Source organism: Cinclus cinclus, chromosome 22 (genome assembly GCF_963662255.1).
Source record: "Cinclus cinclus chromosome 22, bCinCin1.1, whole genome shotgun sequence".
Taxonomy (NCBI): domain Eukaryota; kingdom Metazoa; phylum Chordata; class Aves; order Passeriformes; family Cinclidae; genus Cinclus; species Cinclus cinclus.
In genome coordinates this window covers 5856291-5883573 of record NC_085067.1, presented here as the reverse complement: position 1 = coordinate 5883573, position 27283 = coordinate 5856291, and the positions used below count along the sequence as shown (strand labels likewise).

The following is a 27283-nucleotide window of genomic DNA, read 5'->3' as shown; positions in this document are numbered from 1 at the left end:
AACTGGGACATGTTCACAGGTGTTCAGACCAGTGGTGTCTCTGACAGAGCTGGGATAACACCAGCCTCACACCCTGGAGATCTCTGCAGGTTTCTAGCACTCATTAAGAGCTGTTTCTGGCACAGAAACAGAACTCAAGGGGGAAAAAAAAATTCCAGCAAGACTACTGGCAGGCTTCTTGGAAACAGTGCATTTGTGCCTCAAAAAGAGAGTCAATGAAGAAACCCATCAAATTCCAAATGGCCTGGCCAGGATTTTGCACGTGGGCTTGTGATCCTTCCTCCCCCTCCATCCCCACATCAGCTGCATTAAATACATCATCTCAGATTCTCCCTGTTCCAAGTTACTTTTCTGGCTGGATCCTCGTTTTCTTGGGAACAGATATGGCTTTTTGTGATTCTGAAGACAGATGAGGAAGAGGCTTGAAGTGCACAAATTAACAGCCCACTACCCAAACCCTAAAGTCTTTCTATTTAGGTTTAGTCATTGCAGTTAAAGGTAAAAGCACAAAGGTGAATTTGGAGCAGTAAGAAAAACAATTTCTTACTGTTACTTTCACTTCTATCATGTAACAGACTGGTTTTCAGTTGGAAAAAATTCCAGTCTCAGACCTGTAGTACTTCGGAAACCCACAAACCTATTCTTGCCTCTCAAAGCAGCAAAACCAAACAGGAAAGTTCTGCTTTAAACCAGAAAATCCTCCAAACAGTGCTTCCACTGTTACAGGTTTGGTCTTGGGCTGATCCCTTCTAAGTAGTGCCAGTTCCCATAAGAACCAGCCTTTAAAATAGAAAAAAACAAGAGTTTTAAAAAAATATAAACAGAGAAAATAGTTCTGCAGAGGGAAGGGGCAGGTTTAGAGCATCAGCCCCAACTACCAAAAGTAGCTTTGCTTTAAAATCTAGTTTATCAAACCTTATTTGTGCTGCCACAGTGCCCTGTTACCAGGAGTCCTTTCAGAGCTGTAACACCCCAGCAACACCCGAGTGCCACCAAAAAGCCAGCGCACCTCTGAGCTTCCCGGTCATCCTTGGGGTTGTAGTTGGACAGACAGTCCAGGATGAAGATCTGCCCCCACTCTGTGCACTCGTTTAGAGCTGTCAGCAGTTTGTTGATGTTCTGAGGGTTCAGATCCAGCAGGTTGCTGTTGGGGTGGGACTCACTGATCTCTGACAGGGCGGCCACGGCGTTCGCTACCACCTGGGGAGAAAGAGTTTCTTGTTAGCAGAGCATGAGGGGCTTGGCAGGGACTGATCTGGGGCTGGGTACACACAGGGATCAAGCTGCAGCTCTGTCAGCTGCCACACCACTTCTCTGAGCCTTCTGGGATGCAGCACAACCCCACAACCAACCTGCAGAGCCCAGAGCTTCGCTGGCAGAACGGGGACCCAGGACGAGGACATCACAAGAGACTTTGCTGTGTGTGGAAGGAGCTGGAGATGGCATCCACAGGGAACACCACCACCCTGCCACCCTGCAGGCTCCACCAGCTCTAGGGGATGTTCAGCTTTACAGCCAAGGTGCCCAAACCTCCAGCTGCCCTATTTAGTCAGGAATGTGTGCCTCTTGCCCAATTTCCCCGTGGCACATGGCTTAACAGTGATCCAGAAATGAGCTGGCAGGTGCCTGGCAGCCTCCAGCTCTGCAGCAGCACTGGCAGGTCACACAGTTTGAGAGCAAACAAACCATCTCTCTAAAACGGGCAACTCCTGCCACATTTTTAATAATCCATATTTCAGTTTCAGTCTCCAGAACATCCTTTTGCTTTATGGAGCCATAGTAAAGCAAGCACTCCAGCACAACTCATCCCTAAAAAATATTCTTGATGCATTTAGGGCTATATAAGGCCTTCTCTTTTTTAAGCACAGATGAAAGGAAGCACAAAGAGGAGGTCCAGGGTCCAGCCTGACACAAACACAAGTGCAGCATAAACTTCTAATTCTTAGTTCCATACTTAAATTCAACAGTTATTCCGACAGACTCCATGGGAAGATTTTCTTTGTAAATAGAAGAGTTGAATATAGAAGAATATATACAGATATAGAGACAAAATAGAGAATTTGCAGATGAGACTAAAGTCTTATTTGTTTAACTACCAGGAATAGAGATTTAAAGTGAGTTTGACACAGAAAACTTAAATCCCCTATGAGAAGGCATTGTAGGAAATTTTACTTTGTACATCATGTCCAGCCCAACTCCCAGTAAATACCTGCAGGAATGAAGATTTATGGTGTTATTTTCTATGACATTAAGGCAAAGAAACATCTTATCTAAAATCATCTGATTGTTTGGATGACTAAAGATGCTTTTGATGCAGTACAATAAAAACAAGAACAGCACAACCAGAACTTTCCCTGCCTTGTTCTCATCCCTGCTTATCATTAAACCAATATATTCCAAAGTCATTGCACAGGCACAGTAATGTTGATTGTTCTGCATTTCACACCTTGAGGTCAGAGATAGGATTTTGATCCAAGATTTTATGAATTTCATTAGTTGAATGAACCTTCTGTCACCAAAATCATTAGCAATCAGTGCTGCTGCCTTCTTGTACTGTTTTAATGAGGACCTTATTAAGATAGGCTGCTTATTCTCCTCATTATTTAATTTGCTAATTCCTGAATGGTTAATGTGACAGCATAAAACTGAAGTTAAGATTTTTAATATAATTGTATTTTTGAAGTTTACCAGTGAAGACAGATCACAAAACCCACTGAAAAGTTCAACATCTTTTTTGAAAAACACTTATAAAATGAAACTACTTTGGGAAAAAAAATTTGAATTGACAAAAAAAATTTATAGAGCCAAAGCATCAGAGAGAGAGAGACTTGTCAGCTGTACTGAGGGACAGGAGCTCTGGCAAATGCACTTACACTGCCAGGCACTTTGTTGCAGTAATTGATAAATTAGTAACTAACAGAATTTTAGAGTAGAATTGAGACTGGAGAACTCCAAAATTATTGAGTCCAACCATTAACCCACTACTGCCAAGTCCACCACTAAATCATGTCCCCAGGCACTATATTCAGATGGTTTTGGGTACTTTCAGGATATCCTTAAACCCTGTGCTTGTATTTCCTTCCTTGCAAGGTCCATGGAGTCGATCCCTGTGCTTGCCATGGGCAAAGGGTGGAGAAAACCAACCCAGAGACCAAACTGTGAATGAGCTTTTGCTCTCAGGATCTTTTGGGTCCATGTCAGCAAAATTTGAAATGTCCAGTTCAGAGCTGAGGATGGCACTCCCCTCATAATTCCATTCAAAGCATCTGTGAGGAAGTGGCAGAAAGCCAGATGGACTTAGGAACATGGGCTGTGATCTCCTTGAGTGTTAGAAGGACTAGGAGGGGTTGTGAAGCATCTGGTGGCAGCTCAGTCCTGCCAGAGGAGCTGAGATCTACAATCTACAGTCCACAATTAAAGCTGGTCCTCATCTCCCACCCCAGCACCACAGTGACAAGGAGTTAAATGAAGCAAAAGGGATAAGGGAAACGGTGGGGAATAAATTCAAACTTTAAGTAACATTTATTAAAAAAAAGGACTTGCTGGCGGTTTGTACTGAACATATTGATGTGTTATGGTGTTCTGCTATGCCAACAAAAACAATCAGCATCTTCAAGGCTTTTCACACAGCCCCAGCACAGCTGAAAGGCAAACAGCTCTCAGGAAACTGTCCAACACAAACACTGGCTGGAGCACACACGCTCACCTCTTCCCTGGCACTGCCACTGGCTCAGCCAGGAACAGGAACACGGAGCAGCACGAGCCAGCACTGCACAGTTCCAGCACACAGCTCCTGCTCTGCCAACTGCTCCCACCAAGTGAGAGGTCAGGTCAAGGACTGAAGCATCCCCCACTAGGAGTTATCACTCAGGTATGGCAAAAAGACCATAAAGAACCATTCAATACCAATGCTGGTATTACATCACCTGCTAATCCAGTGTGTGCTTTGGCACTCATGGAAGTGCCACTGGAAATACTTAGAAAGATGGTTTTAGGCCAAAAAAAAAAAAAAAGTCTGCAACATCAAAGCTGAACCTCAAGTCTTCAGCTGGGTTGACACTTCTTCCTTAACACAGCAACACAACTTCATGAAGTTCAACTACACTAAACAGCAAGAACAAAGTGATAAATTACAAGAAGTTATTTTCTCTTTAAAATACAAGATGATGGAATTGCTGGGGCGCACAAAAGTAAGCTAAAGCTTTACAAATGGTATAGGACCAAGGACCTAGACAAGTTTCACAGGCTGATGTAAAAAAACCCCTAAATTTCTTTAGCAAACAAGGTATTCTCTGCTTTTCAAAACATGCCCCATTTTTTTTTTTTTATGAGAAACCAATCAGTTTTATAAGTTATCCCACAGATTGGAAGAAGCAGACTTAAAGTACATAAAACCAACAGCTGGTGTAGTTTTGAGTTGTCAAAAATGATGAAAAAAAAAAAAATTCAACCCAGTAGCCATAGATATGTGAGCCTAAACAGCTAATGAACAGAAAAAACCTTTAAAGCTTGAAATTCCAAGTTAACTCCACTGCAAAATGCCTCATTTGACTCACAGTTAAGGATACCAACTTTAAGTTAAGAGCTAAAAAATGATGATCTGCCTAAAAATCCCCTAGAAAATAAAAATGCAGAGCAGATTGAAGAATTAATAATAATTAATAACAATAACAGGTCCCTGGCTTGCTGATGTAAATCAGTTCACCCTGGGTACATGATGACATTATTCAAATGCAGCCACGGCAACATCCCTTTGGAGCACAGATGAGCTGAATGACAATAAATTTATTGGGAAATTCCAGCCAAAAAGAAGCTTTATGTTCTTGGAGAAGCATCATTGGGGTGAGGATAACTAAAATCTCCCAGGCTCTTATTAAAAAAAAAACAAAAAAAAACAAACAACAAAACCAAAAAAACAAGCCCAAACCTCTACACTCAGAGCTACATCACAGCTTTAACAAGAAGCCAACAGTTTTAAATCCACCTCCAGACAAACTCCCTCTGCAGGCAGAGAGACCAGACCCGACCTCGCAGGAAGCTGCAGAGTTGGGAGCACTGTGATTTCCAAGTGATTGCTTCTGGCAGCTCAAACCTTCAGCTCAGAGCAAATGGTAGAAAACAGCACCAGGGAGGGAAGGGGGTGGGTGAAAACCTGTGTGTCTGCCTGGCAGCCCACATGGAAAAGCTTTGCAGGGGCTGGGGGGGACAGGAGGGAAGCTCAGCACATCCAGAACGTCAACCAAAGCAATCAGATTATTTCCCCAGCATCCCAGGCTAATTGGAAATTAAACCAAGTGTGTAATGGAGTTAATGAATACAATGTTCTGCTGCTTGAAACAGGAACCTCTGGCTCGCCACGCTGCTAAAGCAAAGCAAAAATCAAGAAAAGGAGGAAAAATGAAGGGGCTCAGGGAAGATGCTGAGGGAAGGCAGCACTCCCTTCACAGCTCTCCAGGCTCCAGGAGATGTTTCTGAGAATGGAGAGGTGCTGACATTTCAAAGAGCACTCTGGGCTTGCAGGGTACATCTGTGTCATTAAGCACAGACTCCCAGGTGGGAGATTTAGAGCATCCATGGATGGGTGTTTCACAGGGACACTCATTTTTATGACCACGCTGCGTGCCCAGAAGGTCCTTAACAGGTGAGAACACAACCCCTCATCCTGTTCACAACTTTTATCTCCAAGCCCTCCTCACTTTGTTTCCTTAGAAACAGCCCAGGAACCATTAAAATTTGTTATTTTACAAGAGTAATTCTTCCCTGTGAGGGTGGTGAGCCCCTGGCTCAGGTTGCCCAGAGAACCTATGGCTGCCCCATCCCTGGAAGTGCTGAACAGGGCTTGGAGTAACATGGGATAGTAGAAGGTATTCCTGACCATGGCAGAGGATGGAACAAATTGACCATTAAGGTCCCTTCCAACCCAAACCCTCCTGTGATTCAATGATTCCATGAAATGGCTCAACCACGCAAGTCAGAGAGCCCTTATGAGCCTCTCACAGTCAATGCTCGTTTATATGTATAGATACAAATTAAAGCTCTGGGAGACCCACACAGTCCTAGTTCCTGATCACATCCCAAAAACTGCCCTGGTGGGGAAGACCTCCTGGCTTGCTTCTTGCAAGTGGGCCGAATTTTTATGGAGGTGGCAATGGAAGCGTTGTACTGCCCACAGCGTGCTTGCCCTAACTGGGTTTTGCACTTCCCCACAGAGAAATGGCACTTTGTGGCAGACTGAAACATCACTCCTGTTCTCATGTCCTTGCAAATACCAGGATGTGTGAGCTGTGAGGCAGGAAAACAAGCTTCCCCCAGCTGTTGAAACTCTTGTGGTAGGTGGGCAAGAAGCTGCTCAGGGATGGCTCCATCACAAGGGGCTTCTCCTTGGCACAGCTGAGTCCTCAGTAACAAATTAAACTCCATAGGGTCTGCAGCTCCCTACTCTCCTTCCAGAAATCATTGTGGTGTGATCCCAATCTGCATCAGGCACCTACCACACACATCAGAAAGGTTTTGTTTTATTTTTTGCAATTTTCCTTGCAGAGGTTCTCATTGGCACCATCCAGTGGCAAATGGGCTGTCTCTGATCTGATCTGAGAAAAAAGCACCAGCTAAGCACCAAATTCCTTACAGAGCCCTAAAAAGGGGGGTGCTGAGTTATAAAACCATCACTACCACAACATAATCTGACAAATGGTACTTGTCAATAGCAAGAAGTGTCTGTTCCAGTGGAAAACAACATGCAGACACATGCCAACAAAATTCCCAGCACAATGATTGATGATAGAGATCCTGGAATGATCTGTTCAGCAAGAATAATGCTTTAGAAATTAGGCACATACTGGTGGCTGTAATTGGACGGAGACAAGTCTCTGATAGATGAATTTGTCAATTAAGCTTTATAAACGAGGAGTCTGGGAAGACAAACTCTGAAGCCATGGAAATTCACAAATTATCAAACTCCTTGCCTCTCTGCCAGTACTGAAAACACAAGGAAAAAAGCACAGCTTCGAGGGAAGGTGCTCAAGATCTGTGTCCTTCATACCAAAAACCAACCAAACAAAAACCCAAGTCCCACAAGCATGCTTGAAATTCTCTCAGACCTCTTAAGGATGACAACCTGTAGAAAATACCTGCTCAGTAAGTGAGATTTCCTGCAGGAGCTGTTGCAGGAGCTCATTCCAAAGCCAAAGCTCGTTTCACCAGCAGAACAGGGGGGGTCAGAGTGGGAAACCAGAAGCTGCGCCACCCATCACAGGTGGCAGTTCTCCCTTTTCCCCTAAAGTCTTTGTTGCTGCCTGCTGCAACACACACAGCTGGTTTCTGCACTGCCAGACAATCTCCCAGGTTTCCTCTCTAGCACTCCACCACACATGAACACAGCCACTGTTTACACAGGCTCCTTCATAGCTTCTCCCCATCTCTTTCCCAGCTTGTTGCTGCTTTTGGCTGCATAGATTATCAAAAGTGTAGCTCTTCCTCCTGGGCAGCCTCATGTAAACAACAGAGGCATTAGAGAGCTCCAAAGTGCCACCACCACTCCTCAACAGCCCCAAGCAACATTCTCATTCACTGCAACATATCCATCAGTGGGTAAAAGAAATTCCGCCCACAAATGCCAACAAGTGTCTCCCAGAAGGAAATATTATCTCTACTTGCAGCACAAACATTATAAAAAAACTGCAAACCACACACAGGACCGATTCAGACATGGCTGGAGGACTTCAAGATCCAGCCTGCATCTGCAGTACTTGGCTTGAAAAGAAGAGGGATATTTTTTGCCCATGGGACAGAAAGGGTATCCTGGAGCAGCCCCAGGCTGATGAGATGCCACAGAACCCACAGCTCCCAGTAATATTCAGCTCCATACTGGGATGTGGATTTTCTAGTCCTTACAGCCTTCATGAGAAGGAATCATTAATTCATCCAGCAGTGACAGCTCACTCCTCCCACCAGAAAAACACCAGCTGCACAGGGAAAACACAGGGCTGGGAGAGTCCCCAGGAGGAACAAGTGATCTCCTGTGCCCAGGGAGAAGGTGGAGTTCCACTCCCTCTTGGATAAGACAATTGCCACATCCCTGACTGCCGCCCACAAAGTCCTTGTGGGACTCAGGGGATCACCAGTTTCTCAGCAAGGGTTTTTTTTCCTCAGCTTTACTCCACAGAGAGGGATAAAATTCCCACAGAGGACAGGCCCAGGAGGCAAAAGCTCCTTTTGTTTCTAAACAGGCTCATTCCTCAGGACATCATCTCAGAAATTCTGCTTGCCAGCTAGTAGGAAAAATAAAAGGAAGGTCATCTTCCTCCATAGGGTCATCCAGGAAGCTCCCCCATACATACACCCTGAAGTTCTGGCAGAGAAGGAACCCACATCCCTTGCAGCCACATCAGGAGAGACAGGAGAACACTCTGATTTATCTCTACAGGTTTTTAGTCTCATCTGTGAGCTGTGGAAACTCAATACTGCTGGAGGGAATTCAGATTAGATCAGGCTAGACCTCACCAGCTCCAGTTCTCAGATCTCAGACTCCCTTCTTAGTGTGGTTAATGCTAAAGGCAAAAAACCTCCCAGGTAAAAGAGAGTTTAATTTATACTCCACACACTTGGCGCATTTACTTATCAGTTGTGTGATCTCAGGTTACTCTGTGCTGAGTCACAACAGCGTTTCTTCCAATAAATTGTGATGTAGAGGGTGTAATATACAGTCCACAAAAACACAGCAGCAGAACAGCCACACCTGAAAAACCCTGGATCCAGCATGAGGAAGGAAAAATGCTACAGGAAGCAATTAAACACTGAACAGAACCTACAAAGTAACAGGGAGAAGGTGACATCAGTGAACTTAAGCCATTTATATAACAGAGAGATTGACAAGGAATCTATCCCATGGGTTAAAAGTTACCTTAGAAGGTCAAGGATTGAAAATATTTGGAGAGAAAGGTTGTCCCATTCAAATATTAAAAGACCAGTAAGGCTTTAGACAGATCTCCTCTCATGTTTTTCTGCTAATATTTACATTCCTGAAGAAAACCAAATGCAGGGATGAAAACCAGGAGGGAAGTAGTTACAAAATACAAGTGTCTAAAGATAGTCAGCTTTCCTTCTGCTTTCAGCTGCTGCCATCTCGTGGTCTGCTCTGCCCCTCCCAGGCTCAGCACTTCCAATGTTCCAAGGAGGAGCAGTCATTGCACGTGATTCACAAAGGCCAGAACAAGACAGCAGCAGGAGAAAAATAACAAGAGAAGGTTTTTCCACCACTTCAGAGAAGCTCTGGTCACCAGAAGGTGTGAAACACTCCTACCTCTCTCCCTCACTATTACCCATTGCTGGGTGTGAACAGTGTTCTGCAGAAACAGAGTGTACAGAAATCTCATTTTGGAAGCATAGAACATGAGGATTATGGGAGAACAGGCTTCTGAGCTGCTTTATACCCAGGTTACCAGCAAGAGAGGTGCTGAGGACTGAGTAAATGCAGCAGCCCAAGGCAGCCAGGCCCCAACTTTATATTCCTCCAGTCCTGCTTCTGCTGAGCTTCATGTGCAGAAATGCATGGTGAGAAGGATTTGCCTTAAGACAGCTCTGGGAAGCAATGAGGGCTCCCTCCATGGAAAGATCCTCTTCAGCAGGATCCCAACTGCCAAAGGGCAGCCACAGGCACCCCACACCCATCTGTGAAATGAGATTAAAGACTCCTTCACAATCAAACTTCTGCAGGGCAACTCAGTCGTGCTCTTGTAAGGGGTTTTGGGCCATGGGCCTTGCACAAGACATCTCAGATAACTCTGCTGTCATGTCAAAAGCCACCAGCCCACCTGACATCTCACCAGATACATCCATATCAATATATCTGCAATTAGGAGTTTGAATTAATTCACCCAGGGGATGCACCTGCACAAAAGATCACTTCATGTGAACTAAGGCCATGTCCTGACAACAAAAAAACCCAGATAAAGGGGAAAGAACTTTGGCTGTGCACCTACAGCACCTCAACAGGAGTTCAATGCCCTGAACATCCCCAAAGGCTGCTGGTTTATTAACAAAGAGTAATGCCATTAGTCCAAAAATATAAGGAAAAAAAAAAAAGAACAAACCCAAAATATTTCTGACAAGGTCACCTCCAACTTAGTCAGACATCCCTGTGATGAAGGTGATCTGAGCCCAGAGAAATATGCACCCTGATCTCTGCACAGTTATGAGGCAATTAGTGATGGAGATGTTCCTCTACCAACACCCAGCTAAAATGCTCGTGTGCCAGAGGCAACCAATTACAAAGCCATAATAAAACCCTTCTTGAAGACTATTTTTCAGCTGCAGCCTTTTTTAGCTGCTGCTCAAAATTCTCATTTCTCAGAAGACAGAACAAGTGTGGATTTCCCATCTCAAAAATTCTGCTTCATTAAGTATCTAATGTTGCCCATTTCCAGAAGCCATCAAAAGAGGAGAAACATTTATAAAATAAATATGAATGAGCTCAGCTAACAGGTTGCAATGATTGAGATGCACCATTTAGAGGAACAGACCTTCAGAATAGATCCATCTGTACCATTCCTTCCAGCAATCTTTCTTTTGATAACCAATACTGATACACACATTTTACTTAAAAAGACCTTCCAGGCAGGACTGCATTACAAGGAAAATTACCTTATTAAATATCAACTTGCACACAAATATAACTTACCTGGCAAACACAACTCAATGTGTCATTCTGAAGTTTCACATGGAGAAAACAGGAATTAGATGGATGGCTTGGTTTGACCAAGAAGATGAACCTTAATTAGGGGTGGATAATTCCTGCATTTTTGAGGGAACCACTGTGCCACAAAGGCATGAATTTCAAAGAGGATCAACTTAACTAAAAGCAATGTCCTTTTCTACTAAAATTGTAGCCAGATTAAATATTGTATTAAATCAGCAGCTCTAAGAGCCTCAAACATTTTATAAAATCTGTCCTCACACACCCTTAAAAAGATAAAATATTACACCCCATCTACAGTAAAACCTGAGAAATCAATACATAGAACACCAGCTAGAGAATCCTCTCAAAGCCTGCAGATCTGAAAACACACCCCAGGCCTCTCCATCACCACCACTCCTCCAAATTGCATTTTCCTGCTGTGAATCTTCATTTTTGGGGAGAACAGTTGAGTACAACATGAGGCAGGTAGTGTAACCCTGCACAACTTCAGAAGAGCTGTCCTAGCCCACCCTCAATACCACCAAGGAGCTCATGAGTTTTCCTGATGTTTTATTAGGAAGCCCTGTGCTACTTTAGGAGGTTTATTTCACAAATGGAGCACACACTGCCATTTGGTATTTTTCCTCTTCTCTCCATTCATTTAAGTCTATTTTAAGTTAATTCACTTTTTAAATACCTATCTGTGCTCTCCTGTCAGCCTGCATTCATTTACCAAACCACTGAGTTTCACTGAGATCAACAAGCACAAAGGGCAAGCAAACCCTTGTTATTTCTCCTGAAGTACCACATCTTTTCAGCCAGAGCTCTTCACCTCGTATCCATGTGGATGTAATCAGAACAAAATCAGAGCTGGAAGCAAGGCTGGGAGAAGAGAAGGCTCTGTCCCTGGCCTCCACTGCTACCTGGGAGCTGCTGAACACCAGGGCCAGCACTGAAGTGGAACTAAAGAAGCCCAAGCAAGTCCTTTCAGAGGCTGCAAGGCACACCCTCCACATTGAATTGGAACAGCAGGTGCTCCTCTACAGGCCTCAGAGCTGCCTAGACAAAAAGCATCTTCAGGTACTCATCAATATTCACAAAGAAGCCTGGCATAAGAAAAAAAAATCAGGCAGGCAGATAAAAAGAACAACTTGTAAAAGAGCTGGATATCAGAGAAAAGAGGTGTCTGTATCTCCTGAAAGACACCATCACTCAGACTGCTGCCTGTGACAGACACCTCAAGTTTTAGTGTCTCTAGAAAGTCTTACAAGGACAGTCAGCAGCCTTCACTCTTCTGCTAAAGGGGATGGCACCTTATTACCTGCACTTGGTTTGTCTCAGGTGCCCAAAGACTACAGCAGGACAGAAATTCTGTGGTTTGATTCATGCACCACAGAAAGAGCTGTTAAACCTGCCCTAATAATGTGAGATTGTTTGTTTATTTATTTAACCAGAGTCCATTCTCTAAAAGAACTAAGAAAGTAGCAGTCATATTCCTAAACTCCAAGTTAAACTGAGCTGCAGAAGTTTTCTTCCCTGCTAAGGGTCAGGATGATACAGGTATGCTCCCTGGATTCCAGCAGGAAAAAGGATTAAATGAAAGGATGATGCAGTGGGGCACTTCAGTTCCTTAGCCACCACCTTTTAGTCACAAAATAATAGCAGGAGACACCTGGCTTGGAAGTGGACCCTTCATCAAGCATAATTAAATGCTGATTTAGTAGGTAATTTACTCCTGTGAAATTCCTAGTCACGATCTCCACCTCTCCTCTGACAACTCATTTAACTTTATTAAAAACATTAGCATTGATTTTCTCCACTCATTACAAGCCAGTGGATTTATCTGCATTAGCAAATGAATTAATCCAAACTCTTACTTCAAGAAGAGCCAAAGCCTGCAGGAAAGCAGGAGCTACAAGCTGTCACCAAGGCAGCAGCATCACTTATTTCTTGCTCTTCTGACTCACCTGGCCAGCAAGTTACACTTTTGCAGCATCCAAGACGGGCAAAAGCCCAAACAGACCAAACAACAGAAGACACTTCCTATTTTCTGAGGCAACGAGCATTCTCTAAGCAACAAAACCATCCCAGTGCAGCAGCTGGCAGTGCAGAACCTCTCACATTTGTGATTACCAAACAACACAAACTCAAGCAACGTGCTGGGAACACATTACCATGGGATTGGAGTCTGCAATCAGGTCACGCAGGGAATCCAGGAATCCTTGGTCCTCCACCATCTGGGCATTGATGTCGTGCAGCTTGGCCACGCAGACTGCTGCAGTTTTCCTCACATAGGGGTCCTCATCCTTGAGACACTTGCGCAGGGGCTCGCACAGGTACTCTGTGATTTTATCCACGCGGATGCAGCCCATGGTGCGCACGGCCAGGGCACGGATCAGAGGGTTTGGGTCCTCACAGTCCTGCACACAACAGAAACAACCCTGCACCAGCAGCCACTGAGTCCCTGCAGCCAGATCCAGGCTGCTCTTACTTCAGCAGCACGTCTCTGATTGCATGTTAAGAGCCAGGCAATTATTTTAGATGAGGGATAAAAGGGTGCTCGCTGCTTGACGGAAACATTTTACACTGTCTCAAGATGTTTCCATCTTGTAAAATTGTCATCTGGGTGTCCCTTCAGTCTGCCAGCAAAGCTGCTTTCAACATGATCCAACTGCTAAGATGGAGAGGCAGCTCTCAGCACCCAAAATCTCACCACAGACAAAATAATCTAGTGATTTCCAACCTTCCTGGTTTAAAGGAGCAAGAAATAAAATGGGAAAAATCAACAACTAATGCAACAGTCATCAAGGCCTAGTTCTTAAAGGCCAAACACAAACATCCCTTAAGTTACAACACATGAAGCACTAAGCAAAGGCTACTCTAGAAGTGATTTTCTAAAGAGGAAAAAGAAAATGCTGACAGGAATACAACATTTCCTACTCCAAGCCTACATAATTTTCCATGCATCCAATCCATCTACATCTCTGAGCTCCTCCAAAACCAGCCTGTAAAAGGACAGCTACAGAATGACCTACAAAAACACTTAACTTTCACTGTTCAAACCTCCTGCAGCTGAAAAACTACTTTTAAAGCCTGCAAGAGAAGTGACACATCCTAGCAGTGCATTCCACACCTTGAACTGGGAAGTGCTGAGTTAGTGCAGACCAGTGTCAACACCTGATCTTCACTAACACCTGTCCCTCAACTTGCCAAAAGGGACACCAGGTTTTCCTCTCCAGGGTGTGAGATGGAAAACATCGTTTTGCTAGTCCATTCTAACAGAACTGCACTTTAAAGACAGACAATATTCTTTCCAGAGAGGAAGACCGGGACATTCTCTCTGGCCAGAAGAGCATACCTCTCAGCTTAGGTCTTCTCACCTCTTTCTGCCTCAAGAACCACAACAGAAACTTGAAATTCAAGCCCATTCCCCAGTGTCTCATATTTTACAACATTCTACAAGGAGTCTCAAACTTCTTCTAAGCACTGGATTTTATCTTGCACAACATGGGACTGAAATAACATTTCCTAGATAAGGAGACAACAGAACTGAAGGCAACCCAGCAATCAGGTTGTTTTTCCAGTGAACTGTCTCTCAGTTTCACCAGAGATAAAGGTTTTCCACACAGAGCACAGCTGGAACATTGAAACAGGAAGTTTGATATCCATGCCTCAGATACTACAAAGGCTGGAAGATGAAGCAGATAAAATCTGTTTTCCAATACCAGAAGTTGATAAAACAACAGAAGCAGCTTTCCCTGGAGCAGCTTCCCCCACAGCCACTTAAAGGGCTGCTGAAGTCATCTCCTCTGCAATAACCAGATGGAACAAGTGAGAGAAAGAACCCAGATCTAGTGGATTCAGCACCCTCCTGTATGAGTCCAGCCCCAAAGCAGAGATAAAGCTCCCAAAGGCTGATGAACAAAGAGATGTGCTGGCAGCCACTGTGCTGGACCCTTTCCTGATGTGCCAGGGGAGCAGGTTACCTTTACAAAGCTGTTGACAGCCATGATGGCCATGTCTGGCTGGCTTTTGGCATAGTTCATCAGGTACAGGTAGACCAGTTTCTTCAGCTCCAGGTTGTCAGTCTGCATGCAGTTGACAACATCAGGGAACAGAGAGCTGGATACACAACATAAGGATAAGCAAAGATGGAATCAGAGAGCTGTTCAGGTTAGGAAATGCCAGCAGTTCCCCCAGCACTGCCACAACCACATCCCCAAATGCCACATCTAAACACCACCTAAAACTTTTCCAGGGATGGTGACTCTACCATTGCCCTGGGCAGCCTGTTCCAATCCCATCTGAACCTCCCTGGCACAACCTGAGGTTATTTCCTCTCATCCTATAACTTGTCACCTGGGAAAAGGGACTGACCCCCAACTACACCCTCCTGTCAGGGAGTTCAGGGAGAGAGAAGGTCCCCTCTGAGCTCCCTTTTCTCCAGACTGAGCCCTTCCAGCTGCTCCTCACTAGACTTGTGCTCCAGCCCATTCCCTCCTCTGGACATGCTCCAGACCCTCAAAGTTTTTCTTGTTATGAGAGGCCCCCAGACTGTCCCCAGAATTTGAAGTGTGGCCTCACCAGTGCCCAGCACAAAGGGACAATCACTGCCCTGGTCCTGCTGGCCACATTGTTCCTGATACAGGCCAGGTGCCATTGGCTCTCTTGGCCACCTGGGCACACAGCAGCTCATGTTCAGCCACAGATAACCAGCACCCCTAGGTCCTTTTCCTTCTTTCCAGCTGCTCTTCCCCATGCCTGGAGTGCTCCACGGGTTGTTGTGACCCAAGTGCAGAATCTCGTTGTCACTGAGCCTCACACCACTGGCCTCAGCCCATGGACTCAGCCTGTCCAGATCCCTCTGCAGAGCATTTCTGCCCTCCACATTTCAGCATTTCAGCAGATCCACACTCCCGCCCACAAAATAAAAAACAGAGGTTGCATGGCATGCAAAAGGGATAGTAACAATATCAAGGAAGCCAGAAAAACTGGAGTTCTACTTGAAGCACCCTGCTGTTTAATTAAAGGTCCCTTTTCCTTTCAAAGCAGTTTGCAGTGGCTTTTATAATAATGATCTCTTCTATGGCTTTAATATGGGAGGTGGTGAAAACGAATGTCATGTCCTAAATGTGTTTTAACTGGTGAGTTCACCAAACAAGAACATTCTACTATGCCAGGCCTGGAAATGAACCCACAAAAGGAAAAAAGGTTGCTTTAAAATGTTTTGGTCATGCAGGACACTTATGAAGAACCTGCCAAATTTCAGACTAGCAGAGTCCAGAGTGATTAGAAGCTTCAACACTGACAAGCTGGGTTTCACTCAAATGTCAAGCAGCCATCTGTAAACAGCACTGCAGAATAACACAGGAAGTTACACAAAGATTCTGCAGCTCCCAGGTTTGCTGTGTGGATCTAAAGTTGAAGGGTAAATGCTGCTGGCAGAAAAGATTAGGGGCTTTTTCCCTTTCAGTTTATGTGTTTCTCCATTCTATGATGATGTCATGATGCTGCATTTGCAACCCTCTTGATTTCCGTGGCAACAGACCAGGCTGCCATGAATTCAGAATTACTGACTGCTGGGCTCCAGGAGCAGGAGAAGCTGGAAGGAAGAAAGCATTCACTCAAACAGGTTTTTCTGGTTCTCTCAGAAAACAGCACTGGGAACAGTAAATGCCAGTGTCCTTTAGCTGTAGTAAGACACAGGTTCAATTTTAAAATCACCCATTTTAAAATGTAAAGCTTAAATTTATGCTGTGCCAGGTAAGGCTAAGAAAAACTTGGCATTATCTTTGTAACACTAAAACCCAGGACAGCAAGCAGCAAGAAAACATCACCTACAGTGACATACAAAATGGCTGAATTCTGGGTATATTTCAAATAAAAAAGGCTCTTGGCACTGAGCTAAACCCACACTGGAAACACTTGTTTCTCCTGCTTTCAGTGACAGCAAGGAGTTTGAGAAAGCTGTGACTCAGGCACAGCACAAGCAAGGACACAGCCATCCTCACCAAGGAGCCAAGGAGCTGTTCCATGGATATGTGCGACCACACCGGAGTCCCAGGACAACCTGAGCTGTCACAGGTATGAGTTGCTTTTACCTGACATCCTTCCCCACAGTCATGGCTGCAATAACCTTCTTTACAGCTTCTTTCCTCTTCTCTTTCTTTTCATTGTTGAGTTCAGCCTTCAGTTCAAATATCTCTCCTGGCAGAAGACAAAGACCAGATTGAATCTCTCAGGAGATGAAAAGGGTCTTGTTCTAGGAATAATTCAAGAGTGAATTTTTGCTTTCTTGGCCTGTTATTCCCATAAAACTGGTCCAGCAGCTCTTGGAAGCTATCAGACCTTGTGGAGAACATGGTTCACTGAGAAGCAAAGCTGCAACACTCAAGGGACTGATATGACTTCACCTTGCAGAGAAAAACACCACAAACAAGAACCACACTGTGTGTGGCAGCTCTCCCACTTCCAGGACACCAAATCACATCCCTGGAGCATCTGTTTCTCTGAGGCAACCATTACATAACCAGCATGAAAAGATACTTGGAGATGCCAGATTCGTGCCTGCAAGAAACAAACCAAGCTAGGAATTTTGCCCAGACTTTTAAAGTTTTGCTCATCGTTGCCTGCCTCCTGAGAAAGCTGGAGTGGAGCCCAAATGCTGTGGTTCCTGAAACAGGACAGCATGTGTTTAGTCCAGTGGAAAAAGGCTAAAAAGAAAGCTACCACTAACAAAAGCTGCATGTAACACAGCTTGCCTGGATTCCAAGGTTCTCAAAGCAGCTTTTTCCACAGCATTAATTCTTCCAGATATGACTGTGAAGAAAGCCAGTTCAGGCTGGGTCACCAAAGTGGCAATCAAGGTCATAAAATTAACCAACATGTGCAAAAGGCTGTTTATCAGGCCTGTTCCAGACAGAGCCAGTGGTATGAGAAGGGTAATGGTCCCAACAGACAGACAGACAGCTTGCCTCAGGAAGGACAGCCAGCAGCATTCCCACTGGGAGTCACAGCCTGAGCACACATTACAAGTATCAACATATCCCTGACTAAATTCTAGCACCAACTTTCCATTCCTACACTTGCTCAGAGCAGCAGCACTAATTAAAATCTGACACAGAGAGTGCCAGGGACTCCAAAAAAGAAGAGAAGCTGCTGCAGTGCAGAGACCACTCGTCATCCCTCCTGCCTGAGGAAGAGCCTGGCATTACTCACCCAGAGCTTGTGCCCTGGAGCAGAGCTGAGCCAGCCCCAGCTCTCACCCTGAGACTGGCTCCCAGCAGCCAGCCCACAAAAACCTGCCTTTAGCCCTGAACTTTCAGAGCTGCTCCTCTGAAAGATGTCAACTGCATTAGCTTCATTTATGAGCTCACTGTGAAGCTTAATGACACATAAATAGATCAACAGTGTGGGTTTTCTCACTGGCAGCCATTCAGAGGGAGTACTCAGCCATTTTGCAAAGGAGAGGTTAATGCAAACCATCTTCCACATCTGCTGGAGAATTGCACTCACCAACAGTGTTTTGTTCAAGAATGGGTTAGAAAATCTGCCTTGGACAGTCTCAGCAGAACAGGCCCTGCTCTGAAACAGCTGAATGAGTAAAAGAATTCCAAAGAGCCCCTCCAGGCATCCCTTTTTTAAGGGAAGCAGTTTGTGCTGAGGTGAGGTAACCACCACACCTGCAGTAAAGGCAGAAGAAATTCAAACAGAGCACCTGCAGCTCTGGATAAAATGACAGCAGGAAAATTCACTATGTTTGCTTGATGTATATATCCAAAATATTAAATTCCTCACATCAACTTAATCCTGTGATGCCCAAATTAACAACCATCCTTAGTCTGGCACTTGTTAACCCATAACCAAAACTTTGTCTCTGGCCAGATCTGCACTCAAATCCCAATGTTTTGCTTTCTGATCCTTGAAAGAGCAGCAATTTGAGTCATTTTGTGCATCATAAAAATGTATAATACCCCAGTTTTGTCTTTTGTCACCATGTGACCTACTTTGGAAGTTTCTCCCTGGATGATTTAAGAAGAGAAACAGGGACAGAGCTACCAGAAAAGCACAAGTTCTCCCGCATGCAGTTTAAAAAGCTGTGTAAAAATAGCCACCCACCACCTCCAATCCACTGCACCAGCTCCACACCAACCTTTTTTATTGGTCGTGAAGTATTTGGAGTCCGTCATGGTTCCAGTTCCTTAAAACACCTGAGAATATGAAGAATAAAAAAAGAACAAGTCAGCTCCAAATGCTGTTTGGTGGCAACATCCAGTTTGTGAGGCAGGAACTCAGAGCAAGGACGGTTGGTGAGTGAAGGAGGAAGCAAAAGTTTCACATCCACAGGCACGAGTTCCCCAATCTTCATCCTGCACCTGCTCCTGGTATTGCTTGGCAAAGCCAGGGATTTAAAGGGCTTGGGAAAAACACCACAGTGGTGCTCAGCCCAGCTTCCTAAATTCTCAGTCTCAGCAGGCACAAGGCATTTTTTTGAACTCCTTATAACCAGCAGATGCTGGTATGCTCTGCAGCTGTCTTTCCTGAGTACACAGATCCATTTTCCAAGGAAAAGCACATCCAGTGTCTCGCCTGGCAGTGAGAAGTCCATGTTTTAGACAAAGGAAACTGTCATCTCCCCCTAACGATATCTGCCTGTGCTGCATCTTGATGGAAGGCACAATTAACCCCACTTGCAACATCCACCCCCAGGCCTTTCATTCCTTTCCCTCCTTTTGTTCCCAGCAGATGCAAAACAGTGGTTTTTTTTGAAAAGAAAAGCCATTATTTTTTCAGTTCTCTCAAGCTTGAAATTGAAATATTTCTCTGCCAAGATATGACATCCCACCCCTGAGACACACACACGTAGATCATTATTTCAGTGCTCTGAATAATTATATTTTTTTTTTTTATGGACAGGATGGAAAAATGCTGTTGGACCAGCAAGTGCTCAGCAGAGCCACAAGAGTGGTCTCACCAGCACTTCTCTTGCTCCACAGAACTAAATTAATGCCTTGGAATACATATTGAAGAGCCATCATTTTATTCTTACAACTGCTATCTCTGTGGCAAACATAAAACAATTTTCAAAACAAGCAAAGGAGTGGGCAGTTTTACTGCTTTTGATGAAATTCTGTATTGATGCTAAGACCTATGACACTAAAACAATCTCAAAAAGGATTTTATAATTTCTTGCCTCCTTTTTCTAATTTTTTTGCCCCAATTCCCCTTTTCTTACACATCCTTCCATGACCTTAAAGGCTGCCAGCAAAGCAGTAAATCATCTGTTCCCTAAATGCTGCCTGTCTTGCCTTTAAACCCTGCAGGTCTTGCTGGATCAGCAACAAAAGGACCAGCACAGCTCTGAACTGCAGGAGTGCCCAGCAGTGCAATCAGATGGTTGTTGCTTAACCCCTTCCTTCCTTCCTCACCCCTTGACTAACCCCAATGCCATCACCATTCCACTTTCCCTCACCCCCTTGGATCAGTTTAACACCCCAGTAGTTGAATTCTCAGCAGATGCTGAGGGGTAGTGCCCCAATTTCCACCCCTTTCTCGTGGGGCCATCCTGGCCAATTGCCAAACATCTGGATAAGGATCAACCTGTTGCTTTCCCCAGTTTCCTGGACCTGCTGCCTATCTGGTTTCTACCTCATCCAATTAAGCTGAATTACTGGGTTGGGTTTGATTTCTCTCCCTTTCTGCTCCTGCCAAGCCTGGAGACAGCTCTGGAAACACACTCCTTGTGCAGAGAAGGTTCAACCTCCTTCCAAAACAGAGGCTGGGTTGGCAAACCCACATGAGCCACAGTGAGTGCAATTTTTCCAGCAAAAATCTCACAGCCACCCTGAAAGCAGAAGCTGCTGTGGAGCTTGTTTAGTAATTAAAGAGTCTGTGTTCAGCTGCAATGTTATTGCAGAGTCCTTCGGTTTGAGCCCAGCTCAAAAGAAAGACTTAAAATGTTTTTCTCTGCTAGAGTATTTGGCACAGTGCCATGAAAAAAGCACTGAACGTGGCCTCAATGTTCTTTGTTTGCATTATGTGGGGATTTGTCATCCGGGGTCACATCTCAGCTGAGCTACTCTAATACAGCTTTAACTGGGGCCAGAGCAGCAGATTAGAGAGAAAATTGAGGGGGAAAAAAAAAAAAAAACAACAACCCAAACATCACAAACATCAGCCCAACTGCATAAAGCTATACACAGAGAGGAAGGAACCCTGCTGAATTTCAGAGATGGTCGTTAAACCCCAAGTGAAGCATACTTTGTTGTTTTTCTCCTTTCATATACTTGGAAACACGAAGAATCCTAGAAACACTCAGACATGGCCAAGCACAGCTCATGCCTTTCCAACCTCCTTTGATAGATGTAAATGAGAGCTGACTTAGGTCAATAACCAAACTGCCCTATTCCAAGTGCAGCAGAGGATAAAGCTCCTTTTCTCACAAGCACACAGATTGCTGCTTCATGTGTGTCAGAGCTTGCTTTGCACACTGTTCAGAGACAGCCTGCCAGCAGCACTGACTATTATCTCATCACTAACAATCTCAGTATGCTTTACAGCAAATGGAACCAAAACATATTTAAAACACTGCTGTTTGTATGACTGCAGAAAATGCCAGCTCCTTGTATACACAAATCTAAACTGAGGAGACCCAAGGTAAATTAGAACATCATGAACAGCCTTGTATTTTCAGAAGAGAAATCTACTTTAGACTGCCCCCTCCTCACTACTGCTTTGTGCCCAGCACCTGCTGAGATGGAAACAGATAAGAGGTGTTCAAAGCTGACAGCAAAAGGCTACTCCTGATCCAACCCCAGCAAACAAGATGAGAAAGAGGAATGGCTCCAGAAAGCTCCAGCAATGCTTAATGGCACAAACAGTGGCTTGACATTTCAATGTAGATGGAACCAAACAAGATAAGCCTCCTCAGCCCAGCACCACACAGAAAACCTGACCCTGTGTCTGACCAACACCTACTTGACCCCACATAAGATTCCAGTCAGCCTGACCTGCTCTGCAGCACTGATCCCACACAGGAGGGTGACAGGTTTAAGGACCTTGGGATTAAGCCAAGCTTCTGGACATTGAAACCATCAATCCCTAAATCTCTCAAGTGATCCCTGGTTTAACTCCAGTGTAAGTAGTGCCACCCATTTTTCCTGGAAAACCTCTCAAGGAGCTGTGTGACAGCCCAAGCGTGGCCCAGGGCCACTGGAAAACCAGCAAGAGAAACAGAACGATGGAACATGGATGGCAGAGGGAGAGCTGTGCCCGCAGCCCTAAAATTGTGCTGGCACAGGGATTTGGTTTCCATCCTGGGGACCAAACACCCCCTTGGTGGTCCCCATTCCACCTGTTCTGCCTATCACCTCCCCATTCCATGGAAGCCCCATCCCAGCTTTGCTGCCAGCCCCTCCCACACCTCCAGCAGGATTCCCAGCAGCCACCCACACTCCAGACTGGTGTCCCAGTACCCCCCTCAAGACCCCTGCCCACCAGGCTTTCCCCCTCAGCACCATTCCCCAGATCTCTCCCAGAATCCCTCAGCTGCAGAAGCATTCCCCACGAATCCCAGTTCCCCTCCCCAGCGCTTCCAGTCCCAGCAGTGCCTGCCAGTCCTTCTCAGGGGCCAGCCCTTCTCCCTGCCCGTCCCTACCCAGGTAGGAGTATTATCCCGGTAACTTGCTGTGCTCATTCCCATCCCACCAAGCTCCATCCCAGTCCATCCCCCAGCATCCTAACCTCACCCCAGACCAGTGTCTTTTCCCAGGGCCCACTGACCCCACTCCTCACCCTCACCCCGCCAATTCCTCTGCAACCACCCGCCCAGTCCTCCCAGTGCCCTCCCCATCCTCTTCCAGTACACCAGAACTGCTTCCAGTGTTTCACCAGCGACTGTTCCCACCCCATTCCAGTTCCCCCTCCCAGGACCCCCTCCCAATGCTCCCCCCGCGGCCCTTCCCACCCAGCAGTGCCCCTCACCTCTCCCAGTACCCCCTTCCCACCCCATGCCAGTGCCCCCACCCTTGTCTCCACCCTCTATCTCCTCCCACCGTCCCCCAGCCCCTCCCTAACCAGCATCTCTCCCCGCCCTACCCCAGTACCCCACCAGTACCTCACACCTCCTCCCAGCATCCCCTCCCAACACCCCACCACTGCCCTCATCTCTCCCAATATCCCTCCAAGCGTCCCCTCAGCCCCTCCTAATTCTCCACCAGTGCCCCTACCCGCTCTACCACAGTCGTCTCTCCCAGTACCCCACCAGGGATCCTCACCCCCTCCGCGTCTCCCCTCCCAACGTTCCCAGTGTCCCTCTCAGTGTCCCTCCCACCTGTCCCAGTGCCCTCCGCCCCACTCACGGACCGGACTCACCGCTGCGGGGGCGGTGGCGGAACCGGAAGCGGAGGGGCCTGGCGGACTCGCGAGCAGCGAGATCAAGCCCTCCCCCGCCCAGAGCGGCCGCGCCCCACCACCATAGAGCGGCTGCAGCGGGCGGAGCGCCGGCGGCCCGCGCTTCCGGGGGCGGGGCAGAGCGGCGTCCGGCGGGGAGGGGCCGAGGCGCCCCCTGGCGGCGGGGCGGCGCGGCGGTGTCATGGCGGAGGTGGGCGCGCACCTCACGGCCGCCCCGGCCGGCGGGGACCGGCCGTCCGTGTTCGAGGCGGTGGCCCAGGACAGCCTGATGGCCGCCGTGAAACCCGCCCTGCAGCATCTGGTCAAGGTGAGGGCAAGGCGAGCCGCGGGTGAAGGGAGAGGAAGGGGGCCGGCATATAACTCCGGCCTCACTCATAGGAAGGGAGACAGTTCTGAGCTACTTGGCTTGTGTTGAGAGTTAGACACGTCGTTTATAGCTGGTGTAATTTATAATTTACCCCTTTACTCCGCTTTCAGGTCCTTCCCTGTCACGGTGGGGAGCCCCTGGCACAAGTTGCCCAGAAAACCTGTGCCTGCCCCATCTCTAACAGTGTTCAAATCTAGGTTTGACGAGGCTTGGAGCAGCCTGGAATAGTAGAATGTGTCCCTGCACGTGGCAGGGGCTGGAACCAGATGATCCTTCCAACCCAAACCATTCTGATTCCTCCTGTTTTATGTCCCTTTTGCAACAGGTTCTTGCTGAGTCTAATCCTGCCCGATATGGTTTCCTCTGGCGCTGGTTTGATGAGATCTACGTCCTTCTGGATTTGCTGCTGCAGCAGCACTACCTGGCCAGGTGCAGCGCATCCTTCTCTGAGAACTTCTATAGCTTGAAGAGGATCCCTATGGGAGATGGCAGACAGCAACCTCTGGCCACAGCTGGCCTGCCAAAGAGGCAGCACTGGAAGTCTCTGCTCCTGCTGGTTCTTGTTCCTTACCTGAAAGGAAAGCTGGAGAAACTGGTGTCCAGCCTGAGGGAAGAGGATGAGTACTCCATCCACCCTCCTTCGTCATCCTGGAAGCGCTTCTACAGAGCCTTTCTAGCTGCCTACCCATATGTAAACATGACCTGGGAGGGCTGGTTTCTTATCCAGCAACTGTGCTATATCCTGGGCAAGGCTGAGCATCATTCCCCCATGCTGAAGCTGGCTGGTGTCCGCCTGGTCAGACTGACTGCAGAGGATATCCAGGCCCTGGAGAAGAAATGGGCTGAAACCACCTCAAGTCAAACACACAGGTATGGCAGAACCTGACTCAGCTGTTGCTCTCCAGGGGGTTCCATGGGTGTGTAAATTTAGAGGTGATGCTGCAAGTAGCCTTGTTCTCCAAAATTTCAAGATGAAAGTTCGCTCTGACAAAGTGTGCTCCAAAATAAGGAAACCAGTAGCAGGGATTAGCTTGAAACGATTTTATGGTAATAAAATTTCAGAGTTTGGGGTTGTTTTGGGGCATGCAAGCCTTTATCCTGTTCCCCTGCACTTTTCCAGCAAAGGAGAGGCAGCAGTTGCAGCAGTGTTGCTGAAAGGATTGGAACTTATTTCTTTTGATTTTTCCTAAGCAGCAGCTAGTCATGGCCACACTGAATACCCTGTGAAATGGTGATCCAGGAGTGAAATACTCTGTGGTCCAGGATCCTTTAATACAAATTCTTTAATCTAAATTCTGATTTAGACTTCTTAAAAAAAAACAGGATTTAGATCTTAAAAGAAAAAAAGGATCTGAAACTTTCTAACAAGTCCAAACATGGGACACCCTGAGCAACTAACTTAGCACTAAGGAGCTGTGTGAAGCAGTCACTCCCCAAGTGCATTTCCCCACGGTTTCTAGATGGATAAATGTGCAGTAGTAACCATTTCTCCCTGCTCTCTCTGCTACAGCTTTACCTCACGAGTGCAGTCAGCCCTGAGGAAAGCTCTGGGCGGCGTCGCCTTCTCCCTATCCACCGGCCTCTCCGTCAGCGTGTTCTTCCTGCAGTTCCTGGACTGGTGGTATTCCTCAGAAAACCAGGAGACCATCAAGTCCCTGACAGCACTGCCCACCCCTCCACCCCCTGTACACCTGGAGCACGAGCCCAGCTCAGCTGTGCTGCCCAGCCTGAAGACCGCGTGCCCTCTGTGCCGCAAGGTCCGCGTCAACGCCACGGCCCTGGCCACGTCCGGCTTCGTGTTCTGCTACCGCTGTGCCTACAGCTATGTGAAGGCTCACCAGCGCTGCCCAGTCACTGGCTATGCCACAGAGCTGCAGCACCTGGTCAAACTCTACTCCCCTGAGAGCTGAAAGGCTCCCGGGAGCCTCCAGCACCTCTTTCTACATCCCGTGGAAGGCTTCAGACCGCCGCAGCTTCCTCAGTGAGATATACAGCGCCTTTGAACTCGGTGGTTCATCAGCTTTGCTGCCTTTGCACATTCTGGCAAGGCTCTGCCCTTTGTTGATAAGCTGTTGAAACATCCTGGCAGTTGCAGAGGGATCACACAGCCCCAGCCTGTCAGCCAGCACAGAAAAGCTTTGAAAGACCAGCTGAAAGGGAAGAAACATTGATTTGGATAAGAGGAATGCAGATGTGAGGATCAAACACCAGCACTGGTGCTGCTTGAGGGCATGAGACAGCAAATTAAAGAGATAGGGAAATTCTCTAGGCAGGTTTTTCTTCCCAGGGTGAGCTCTGGCTTTGTCAGAGGTGGAGACAGACTTAAACCTCTGCTCTTCAGCCTCCTGCATTTTCAAGCTCTTCACCTTGAAATTGAGAACATCACCCTCCCAATTCCCACCAACGGTCCTAAATTAAGACTTTTGACTCTTTAAAAGAACAAGATGGACAAGAAGAATGTGACACTTTCTGCACGAGAGAGAAAATGACAAACCAGATTAAAACAAACTGACAACTGATGAGAGTGGTTTATTGTTAAATAAGTCTTTGCATTCATTACTATCTGCTTTTATAAAGCAAAATTCTTTCTTGATTGAGAACCCAATTTAATTCTTTTCTGGTTATTGGAAAAACAGTTTGCTCCTCTAGGGGCTCTATTTACATAAGAGAGACAAGACTAAAGCTGCTTTCATCTTTCCATGTGCTGGTAGTGGATGTAAGATTAGCATTTTGTAGGCTGAGAATCTTTAATGTCTGAGCATTACATTGCAATTATTCCAGTCCCAGCCATGTAGTACATTCATATCAGAACAAAACATCCTTCCACTGAACACAGGAGGAAGGAAAACCTGTATGACATGGTTGGCTCTTGCTTGACACCCGATTTTTCAGGGTGGAAGGTTGTTTTCCTGACTCTAGGGAGCAGCAGTGCTCTACATATCACAGTGACAGTGCTTAGAGAATTCAAGAGTAAAGTTTACTGCACACAGTACAGGACCCCACTCTGGGATTTCCAGATGAAGAAATATCTTCTAACATGTAATCCACTGAACCAGGCATCTCATTTTCTTTCCACTTTAGCTCTGCTTCAGAAGATAGATATCTCCAGTATCATTCTTCACCTGTAAGCAAGAGATTAAGGTTATTGAATCATGTGGGGAAATACACTAATTTGAATCTTCCCAAAACACCTAATAAATGAGATTTGTTCCTGATGCTTTATTATCTTTGTACACCTCCCTGACCCTTCTATCTATGCCACTGTGGAATAATAAAATCTCTCATTTCTCTCTTCTCCAGTAGCTATGGGATCCATGAAGATACTTCTCTTCCTTTAGGGAGCCAGTAAGAACACACAGGTCTTAGTGGAAGACAAATCACATCAAGGTGTGAGATCTTCTGAGGTTCCAAATCACTTTTTGCATTTTGTTAGTGTCCTTGTGACTCCAGTGCAACAGCTCATTCAAATAAGCATTTGACTGATGATGTATTTTCAGGATGGGTCTATTTTCCTTTTATCCTTCCTATACTTTCCAAGTTTTTTGCTGCTCAGGGAGAAGCTGGGCAGGCATGGGACACTCAGCCCTCAGCACTGCAGGGCTCTTGGGGAGGTTCAGCCTCCCTCTAATGCAGGATTCACTCACAGTTATCTGATCCCACATTGCTCCAGGGCCTCTCCAGCACCTTCTCCCAGGATTAATGCCTCTCCCTCTCCCAAAATGCCCACCAGCTGCCCACCTGCCAGGCCCTGGCTGCTTTCCACTGCTGCACAACACTCTGTCCCTGCCCAACTTGGATTTGGCCAACTCCAAGACCTGCACAGAACCACC

The 27283-nt window shown here is 46.3% G+C and overlaps 2 protein-coding genes across 3 annotated transcripts in view; one reads left to right on the top strand and one right to left on the bottom strand.

The window, feature by feature from the left end:
* AP2B1 (adaptor related protein complex 2 subunit beta 1) overlaps positions 1–23102 on the bottom strand; it is a 74797-nt gene extending 51695 nt beyond the window's left edge. For both annotated transcript variants that reach the window (XM_062506915.1, XM_062506917.1), the window contains exons 1-6: positions 23048–23102; positions 18828–18885; positions 16777–16882; positions 14662–14797; positions 12850–13095; positions 1010–1200 (exon numbers count right to left, since the gene is read on the bottom strand). In XM_062506915.1, the coding sequence (XP_062362899.1) occupies positions 1010–1200; positions 12850–13095; positions 14662–14797; positions 16777–16882; positions 18828–18864 (716 nt within the window). In that variant the 5' untranslated portion in view covers positions 18865–18885; positions 23048–23102. The remainder of the gene's footprint in view (positions 1–1009; positions 1201–12849; positions 13096–14661; positions 14798–16776; positions 16883–18827; positions 18886–23047) is intronic.
* A 165-nt stretch (positions 23103–23267) lies between these two features.
* PEX12 (peroxisomal biogenesis factor 12) lies at positions 23268–25972 on the top strand. The gene is made up of 3 exons (XM_062506984.1): positions 23268–23393; positions 23779–24323; positions 24964–25972. Exons 1-3 carry the CDS (start codon positions 23268–23270, stop codon positions 25361–25363), a joined length of 1071 nt encoding a protein of 356 aa, XP_062362968.1. The 3' UTR covers positions 25364–25972.
* Positions 25973–27283: the final 1311 nt, after the last annotated feature.